Source organism: Nicotiana attenuata, unplaced genomic scaffold (assembly GCF_001879085.1).
Source record: "Nicotiana attenuata strain UT unplaced genomic scaffold, NIATTr2, whole genome shotgun sequence".
NCBI lineage: Eukaryota > Viridiplantae > Streptophyta > Magnoliopsida > Solanales > Solanaceae > Nicotiana > Nicotiana attenuata.
Genome location: NW_017670887.1, coordinates 141,783 through 151,733, shown reverse-complemented (window position 1 = coordinate 151,733; position 9,951 = coordinate 141,783). Strand labels below are relative to the sequence as shown.

Genomic DNA, 9,951 nt, shown 5'->3' with positions numbered 1-9,951 from the left:
GCTTTATATATATATATATATATATATATATATATATATATATATATATATATATATAGGGAGAGAGATAGTCCTTTGAAGAAAAGAAGTATTTTAGTTAAGATTACATGCCAACTGTTTTAGAAGATTAATTATTATGGTATTAGAAATGGAAAGAAATAAAGAAAGAGGAAAAGAGAAACAAAATTGTAAAATTGATTATTTGAAGAGTTTTGAAGCTATTCAAAAGAAAATTACTGATTTATAAATTTGTTATAAAATTATAATAGATTTTTTTAAGAATTCACTAATTTATTTTTATGATCGTGCAACGACAAGTTAACTAGTAAAATAATAGAGGAAGAGAAAGAAATTGCGAGAAATATTCGGATGGTTAAACTAAATGTTGGAGCTCTTTCAAAACCGTAGAATTGCTACAATTGATCCCAACCTACAACTCACAACTAGATTCAACAATTCTAAAAGACCTATATTCATTTCTGTTTTCCAAATTTTAACAGTTTTAATCCATTCTGCTGAATCACCCATATAGGATTTCTGGCCGCGTAACAAAACATGAACCTCGAAAACCTCAAAACCCAATAATCACCATGCTACTAGCCACGCATCCGCAAACCAAAACTCAAGGTCCTTTCCAAAAATGCACACTCCTCACATATGATAGCCAACAATGCCACACTCTATAAATTCCAAATACTGACCCAGGAGAAAACCGCAATGTACCACATATTCCTTACGCTCATAGTAGACAGCCAACTCAAGCCGTTGCCAAACCACCGAGAACTCTCCGATATCCGCCTGCTCGCAACTAAGCCATCAGGACTGCACCTCCCTAACTCAACTGAGTCACACAAACCGTCCAATATAAGAGTGCCGCCACAAATGCCAGTAGAAAATTCCTATTCAAAGGACCAATTACTTCATAGTTGTGCTGACCCAGCACCACGGAACTGACCGATTTCTTCGGATACTCGATATGCAATAATCCCAATCAAAGTCCCAAATACAGGTGATCCTAACACGAACAACGTAGCCCAGAAGCTTATAAACCACTGCATTTCCTGTGAAGCACCCCGTCCTGCCGCAACCACGGCACCTACGCTGAATAAACTTTTTGTGAATCTGAAGTTGTTCCTCCGACTCCCCTTGATGCTGATATGTAGATCCATTAATGACACAAAAACACTGTAAGCCCCAACATCATCCCGTGCAAGATCTCAGACCTTGGTCATACACAAAATCCTGGAACCCACTAATACCACATATACACATACCTCACGCCAAATCTGATATAAATCTAACTCTGCAATCTGAATGCCGCTAAACAACGTCTGATGATCTGCAAAACTAACCTTCAAATCTCGTACAACACAAATCAGAAGGTACTCCAATACCACCAACTATTCCTAATCAACACCCACTTCGTGGCCTTGCCACAATCGCGATGACTAGTCAACCAATTAAACCTTCCCAAGCTCGCACTCATCAATCAGATGCCATAAACTGTTGTGCCTCCATACGAACAACTGAATAGCCTCTCAATGCCTCTGTATCTTCAGTCTGGACAACACGTCGAGGCAATGCCTGAGCATACCTGACTCCTTCGTAGCCTGTCTATAGCATCACGAACCACTGGCGCATAGCGGACACCAAGAGCGTAATATTACACACGAGTGGATGTAAAGGAACATAAGTTATATGCTTCGAGCTGAATCAATATCGCACGATAAGGAATGAAGAATGTGAGATTATCCTAATAGTTATGTAGCCTCTCGAAGATAAGTACAGACGTCTCCGTACTTATCCGCAAGACTCTACTAAACCTACTTATGACTCGTAGCACCTATGAACTTAGAGCTCTGATACCAACTTGTCACGATGCAACCCCTCCCCCCCCCCCCCCGTTGGGTTTCGTGACGGCACCTAGTCTTAAGGACTAGGTAAGCCTAACATTTACAGAAGAACAACAATAATAAATAACATCTTAAAATTTTTCTGGAATGAATCCTTTATACAATGAACATATTCCCAAAACCCGGTAGTACAAGTCATAAGCTCTACAGAGTTAGCTACCACTTCTATATAAACTGTTTGGAAAGGAGTGAAAATAGTTGAATACAAGTAAGAAGGTGGCTCCGAAGCCTGCGAACGCAGCAGCAGGTTTACCTTGAGTCTCCTCAGCAATGGTCCGCACAACTACTAACGATCGACACCTGGATCTGCACAACAAAAATGTGCAGAAGAGTAGCATGAGCACACCACAGCGGTGCCCAGTAAGTATCAAGACTAACCTCGGTGGAGTAGTGACGAGGAACAGTCAAGACACCTACCGGTCTAATAAACTGTACAAATATAAGCATAGGAACAACGGAACATGATGTATACATATGAAGACTACACACTATGGCTAACAATACAACAATCACAGTAAGGGAAGAAAAACAGCAAGTAACAGCGGAAATACCATAATAATGACATAGAAGAGCGAGCGAAATCACAAACCCAAAACCTAAATCACAAATACAGTAAAGGTAAGCAATAACTCAGAACCTACGACAGTGTTCACATCAAGTCTTAGCCAACAGACTCCACGAAATACCGAACCTCGGACAACTTACAGCTCACGGGTCCCAATACCTGAACCCTAACACTTGGCATCCTGTGCCCCCATCACAACTCATGGTCACGCTGATAACTCACTTACTAACTAGAGCTACTCTCACATATATGACAAGTAGACGAGGGTGTACATCTATACTCAGCAATATCAGGAGAACTTCATATCCAATGGGAGTGTTCAACTACGTGTATGCTTGTGCAAGTGCTTTAACATAGTTCCTACCAGCTAATAAGCATAAGAAAAAGAACGGACGGCGCGTAAGATGTTTTCTCACAACTTTCACGAGATAAAACTCATACAGGTAAGCATACCACAACACAATATCAAACAGCAAGAATGCCCCCCAGGCCATCACAATCAACCCCTGACATAGCCCACATTGTCTCGCCACGTGTGCAAATAATAACACAATAAATGCCCGCCTTATTTCGCCATACGTGCTTCATAATGTTCCCACCTTGTCTCGCAGCATGCGCAACCCACATATAAGTATATATATATATATATATATATATATATATATCCCGCCTTGTCACGTCGCATGTACAATATGTCAATATAGCAATAGTACGGAAGAAACCTCGTGCAACCCCATAACAATAACCGCACGGCAGAAACCTCGTGCATCACAATATCAACAACCGCACGGCAGAAACCTCGTGCACCACCACAACAAGTACCACAGTAACAATGACAATATATACAAGAACACGACTAGTAGATCAACTCGAGAACTTTCTATCACAAGGAGACGGTCAAACTAGCTCACAAGGAATAACCACAATAGAGAATACTAAGCGTAATAAGAATAGCTCAACAAGGGAGAAAATAATGTGAAGCAACGATCCCACAATATTCACGAATCAAATAATTCCAAATAACTAAATGTCAACTAAATATAGGATACCTAAACTTCATTTAAGGTTGGGCAATTTACGAAAAATATACAATAATTTCAATTAAGGATGAGAAGCGGGAAGATAATCATAACCTCAATTAAGACTAAACAATTACAGGAGAGATAATAATGGTTTCCAATAAAGACAAGCAGTTATAAAAGATAGCATGACAATAGAAGAGGTAAAAATCTTCAATTAAGCAAAATAAGAGTCAAATAGGAAATAAGAATGAATCATAAAGCAATTAATTCCAATTAAAGCATGTAGAGGTGAAACTAGTAAATGGAAGCTCGATCATATCAAGAACGACTTCATACTCAGTGAATACAAGGACCTAAGAACTCTAAAAGGCCAACTTTCCACAAATAAGTCTGAACACGCACTCGTCACCTCGCGTACACGGACTACAATTAACATAGAAGACTCAAATCCTAAGGGGAAGTCCCCCACACGAGGTTAGGCAAGATACTTACCTCAATCCGGCCAATTCAATACTCAATTTAGCTTTTCCTTTACCGATTCATCAACGCTCGGCTCAATCTAGCCAAAAACGACTTGAATACATCAAACAATGCAAGAGAAAATAATTTCAATTGACAAAACTATGATTCTTATACAACTTGTAAAAAGTCAACTCCCCGGGCTCACACCTCGGAACCCGACAAAATTTACAAAAACAGAACACCCATTCCGATACGAGTTCACCCATACAAAAATTATCTAATTCCGATACCATTTGGTCATTCAAATCATCATTTTATATTTTTGAAAGATTTTCACAATTTTCCCCAAATTTTCCTTTAGATTCTCACGAATTTGATGTTAAATCTAAGATATAATCACAAAATATAGTCAAAATTGATTAGAGACACTTACCCAAGATTTGGAGAAGTTTGGGTCTTTGAAAATCGCCTATGGAGGTTTAGGGTTTGAGAAAATTGAAAAATGGGTGAAAATCTCGTCAAAAATCTCACTTAACAGGCCTCAGATGTCGCATTTGCGACACAGGGTTCACAATTGCGAACCCTCGCAATTTGCGAACAAGGCAGGGCTTGCAGAAGTCGCATTTGCGACTAAAAGTTCGCATTTGCGAACTGGGCATCGCAATTACGATGAAAAAGTTCGCATTTGCGACCACACCAGAAACCAGCAATTTTTCCCGATACGAAAATGAGCATAACTTCCTCATACGATGTCCAAATTTGATGATTCTTTTTCTTATAGATCCGTAATTTCGATACGGATCTAATGGTTCAACGAAAACTGAATTTGGATCTCATTTGCACAATATGGTATCATTTTTGCTTGAAGAAACGACGATGAAGCATCCAAAAACAAGCGCAACATAGCCTAAACCTATCCGAAACTCACCCAAGCCCTCGGGGCTCCAAACCAAACATACACGCAAGTCTAAAAATATCATACGGACTTGCTCGTGCGATCAAATCATCAAAATAACATCAAAAATTATGAATTTATCCTCAAAACTCATGATTTTCTAACTTTTCAACCGGACGTCCAAATCACGTCAAATCAATTCTGATTCTCACAAAATTTCACAGATAGGACTTAAATATCATAACAAACTTGTACCATGCTCCGGAACCAAAACACGGGCCCGATACCAACGAGTTCAAACATTAATTCATTTATTTATTTCCTTTAAAAACCAACACAACAATTTTCTTCAAAAATTATTTTCTAAGGCTAGGGACCTCGGAATTTAATTCCGGGCATACGCCCAAGTCCCATATTTTATCGCGAACCTCCGGGGATCATCGGAACACTGATCCGGGTCCGTTTACCAAAAATATTGACCAAAGTCAACTAAAAACTAATTTTAACTCTAGAAATTACTATATTTTTTATATTTTCAGATAAAAGCTTTCCGGTTTCATGCCCGGACTACGTACTCAAGTCGATACACATAGTATGAAGCTACTCGTGACCTCAAACTGCCGAACCGGACGAAATTACTCAAAACGACCAGTCGGGTCGTTACAGATTTCATGAGATTTCGAGTTTTGGGAGCTGATTCGGTTTTTGAGAACATGTATTGGTTTATGCCGAGCGGCATCTTAAACATTTCTATTTTGTTTTATCTTCAATTTTTATTCGTTTTTGTATTTTGTTTCTTTTCCGCAAATTTTTGGGCTTGCCTAGTCGTAGAGACTAGGTCCCGTCACGACAGTTCACGGAGGGCGAACTTGGGTCGTGACAATAACATCTCTATTTGTTAAGATACTTTTTCTACAGACCTCTCTAACATGCTTACTCGTAACTTTATGCTGATTATCAGATATTATTTAAATCACACAAGATATATGTATAATATTACGAGGAAATTGTCATTTTTCACAAAGAGGGAAAGTTTTTGGTAAGATCACTAACAATGAAGAGGAAGAAAGTTGAGAAGAAGAAGGTGATGGAAATGTCGGATGTATATAGAATGAATGTGTGCATTTATATCAAATAGTATAGTGTTTCTAGAATTTTATTATAAAGGCAAGTTAGGAGAAGACAAAGAGAGAGTTTATCTTAGTAATAGAGGAAGTAACAAGTTAGGGGGAGACAGAGAAGAAAAGAAGGAAAGAGAAAGAGAAATATTTCTCCTTTTTCACCTGATCTGTCAAAAAATTGATTTTGTGTCTTTTTCTTTAATTCTTAAAATTTTCACATTTTATCTTTATTTTTTGAATATCAAGGATCAAAAAATCGTGACTAATTGTGAGGGGAATAGACAACTGATAAAACTTTTTTTTTCAAATATCACTAAGTAGTTTGGTTCTTTTTTCCTTTACCTAAAGTAGATTTAAGTCTCCTATGAAGGGCTGATGAAATTGCAAATGCCTTTTGAAATACACCATGAAAAACTCCTTAAAACTTTTCACTAATAATGAGACAATAGTGCTTATACTAAGGGAAATATGTTTTTTCGGCGAAGATGGCTTTATATATATATATATATATATATATATATACATATATATATATATGAAGAGAGAGATAGTCCTTTGGAGAAAAGAAGTATTTTAGTTAAGATTACATGCCAACTGTTTTAGAAGATTTATTATTATGGTATTAGAATTGGAAAGAAATAAAGAAAGAAGAAAAGACAAACAAAGTTGTAAATTGATTATTTGAAGAGTTTTGAAACTATAAAAAAAAATATTGATTTATAAACTTAGTTATAAAATTATAATAGATTTTTTCAAGAATTCACTAATTTATTTTTATGACCGTTTGAAGAGCGGCAAGTTAACTAGTAAAATAATAGAGGAAGAAAAAGAAATTGCGAGAAATATTCGGACGGTTAAACTAAATGTTGGAGCTCTTTCAAAACCGTAGAATTGCTACAATTGATCCCAACCTACAACTCACAACTAGATTCAACCAATTCTGAAAGACCTATATGCATTTCTGTTTTCCAAATTTTAACAGTATTAATCCATCGAAAATATAAAGCAAAAAAAAAAAAGTAACATAAAAACTACTTCACTTCATACATGTAATCATGAAAATTCTCAATTTTGTGTGGAGGATTACTGAAAGAATTGTCAAGTACAGTGTCTTATTTATGTCCAAGGTACATAGTATGTTATTTCATTCTTTTAATCTAAATTTGGGCAGATCCAAAACCCTTAAAATCTCATTCAATTTTGAATTTTCAGGGATCAAATTCAGAAAGCAAAAAAATACCAAGACGTCGTCCATTGTACACTTGTGTAGCTTCAATCTTTGCAATTATCCACATTGCTTGCAGAAAAACAGAGGACTTCAACGGACCTATCAGATCAATAATAGATAAAATTGCAATATGTATGAGTTATGTAATGCCAATTTTATACACCATGCAATTTCAATGGCTATTAGTCGTATCTTTTGTAGATAATTGCATACTCACTTCAGAAATTATGGTAGAAAAGTTATTTCCGCCAGCATCCAGACTTTTCGATAAGATAGATGAGCTAGCTTATGCTGCAGAAAGCCTACCAGGAAAATTTGATGATTCCATGGAAAAGTTGCCAATATTTATTCACCAGGTACCATTTCTTGATTGGGCACTATTCCATCTTATAGCGTGGTTGAACTTCTGGATTTCGTGTTTGACTCACTGGGGATCCAGAAATGCTAGAGAGAAGGATATAACAATTGATGTAAATCACCAACAAGAATCAACAGTTAAATCGGATTTGCCTGCTAAACTGTGTAGCCAATTGTATAACCCTAATGCTTCACATGAACAAATCATGGCAAATGATAAATCAGAATGTGGGGTAGATGAGAAAAAGATTACTGCGTCAGAAATTCAAGCATTTGTAGAGGCTATAAGTCCTACAAGTTCATCGAGTTGTGATCCATTTGAGGACGCGGTTTCATCACCATTGTTTGGTTCTCACGAAGATATAAGCAAAACAATTGGAATTAGTATGTCGAAAACTGATATTGGAAAGTGTAGCTACAAGGAAATGCTAGAGAAACGGTCTTAAGAAAACAAAGAGAGCATGATCACAGTTTAGTGAAGAAAAATATTGAAGATGAAAGAAGCATCATTAAAGGGGACAAAAAATGAATAAATATTACAGAAAAAATCTCATTTCAGTTTCAGTAGCATATACATGTTTAGGATTGTAAACAAGAAGAAATTTATTGTAAAGCCAAGTCAATTTTGAAGTAGAATAGACTTGTGCATTTGTGTAGTTGAGATTAAGTAGTTGTCTAACTTTCTCTTGCATCTTCAAGGGAGAGTTAATATTTTCCTCTATATTTTTTGGTTTGTCCAAAATGAGGAGAGGAAAGAGAGTGTTCCTTTTTGCTCTTTCTAACTTTCAAAAAGAGCAGTACACACTTACTCTATTTTTTAGTGCTTATTTATTTTTATTTTGTTTTTATATTTATATCTATATCTATCTATATTATTATAAAGATTGAAACATTAAAAGTTGAAAGTTGAATTACTAGAATTCCCTTCTTAATAACCTGAATATTTTAATTCTGAATAAGTACTATTTAATATTATTAACCTAAATAAATATTGATGTTTAAAATTCATTTGTCCTTGAAAGGTTGTGACCCTTTAATCTCGTAACTATCCATTCGAATTATAGAATTAATCGTTGGTGGCTTGTAATAAAATGCCACATTCTTACATAGAAGTTCTTGTTTATATCTGCCAACGAAATGTGAAAAAACATTCTTCTTAACATTAATCAACATTAGGAAAATTCAAAAGTCACGTTCTTTAAGAAACTCTAAAGTCAGTTCACAACTACGATCCTAATTATATAAATACAGAAGAAAGAAAACTTTCATTTGTATTCCAATGAGTTGACTTCTCTTGTATTTGATCTTGAAGACTCTTATGCATATTTATGTGATGATTTTGTTGATTGTGAAAGGAAAGTAAAGTTCTTGATGCTAGAACTAGTATTAATTGCTTTACTTATCTTATTCCTACTTTTGAAAGAACATTCTCATTGAATTTTGCTAAAGTTTCTATGAGAAAGGGTAAGAATATTTCTTTTGGTGTCTTGAAGACCATTTTAAGCAAAAAGAACCTAATTTTATTGATTATTTTGTGAAGGTTCGACAATAGAAAGTTTCTAAGGGTAAGAAAGGCCTTGAACAAACACTTTGGCATACTTTTTGTTAAAAACTTTTTCTTTTGCCCAAAAGCAAGAATGGTACGTTTGGGTTATGTTTATCTTGTGTTTATCGAAGGCCATTGAGGTAAAGACTCTTAACTTTGAGTATCGTGATATTCTTTATATGATGATTCATGATATTTGCATATCTCTTAAGTTATCATGTGAAGTTATTGGAAAGTGTGTACATATTTGGGGATTAAAAATTGTGTTTGACCCCGGAGTTATTTCTTATCATGGTGAAGTGTCTTTTTTTGGATTGGAGAGTATAATTTTTATTGCTTCTTATGACACTTGGTTATACCATAAAAGTGTGTACTTTGTTGAGGATTTTACAAGATTGTGGTTTTGTTGGAAGCATGAAACTTTACTCTCTCTTGATTCTTCTCATGAGTATTATGTTTCTTATAGTCAAATTTGTGTCATTTGTGTTGGATATGAGTTCTTTATAGATTATGATATTTGGCTATATCATAAGAGCGTCACTTTTAAGTACAAGATTGTGATCTTTGATCTCTTAGCGTGGACATAAAATGATTTGATTGTGATTGACTTGGTACTTAGGTTTGCCTCTTTTTTAATTTACAAGGTCCAAATTCGAGGACGAATTTCTTTCGTGAGGTGGGGGGGGGGGGGATGGTATGACCCAAGATAGCCAACACGCGTTTTGGATGTCAATTGATGGCTACTATTGCAATTGGGAGGCTATGTGTGTAATTTGCCATCAAATGAAGACTGCATGTAATTGGAGGCTATACTTATAATAATTGACCACATTTAACTCCTT

At 35.7% G+C, this 9,951-nt stretch overlaps 1 protein-coding gene across 1 annotated transcript; it reads left to right on the top strand.

Moving 5' to 3' along the window:
• The first annotated feature begins 6,970 nt into the window (after positions 1-6,970).
• On the top strand, positions 6,971-8,376 carry LOC109244219. Its single transcript, XM_019411276.1, has 2 exons — positions 6,971-7,105; positions 7,191-8,376. The coding sequence occupies exons 1-2, from the start codon at positions 7,034-7,036 to the stop codon at positions 8,007-8,009; spliced, it is 891 nt and encodes a 296-aa protein (XP_019266821.1). The 5' UTR covers positions 6,971-7,033; the 3' UTR covers positions 8,010-8,376.
• The last annotated feature ends 1,575 nt before the right edge of the window (positions 8,377-9,951 follow it).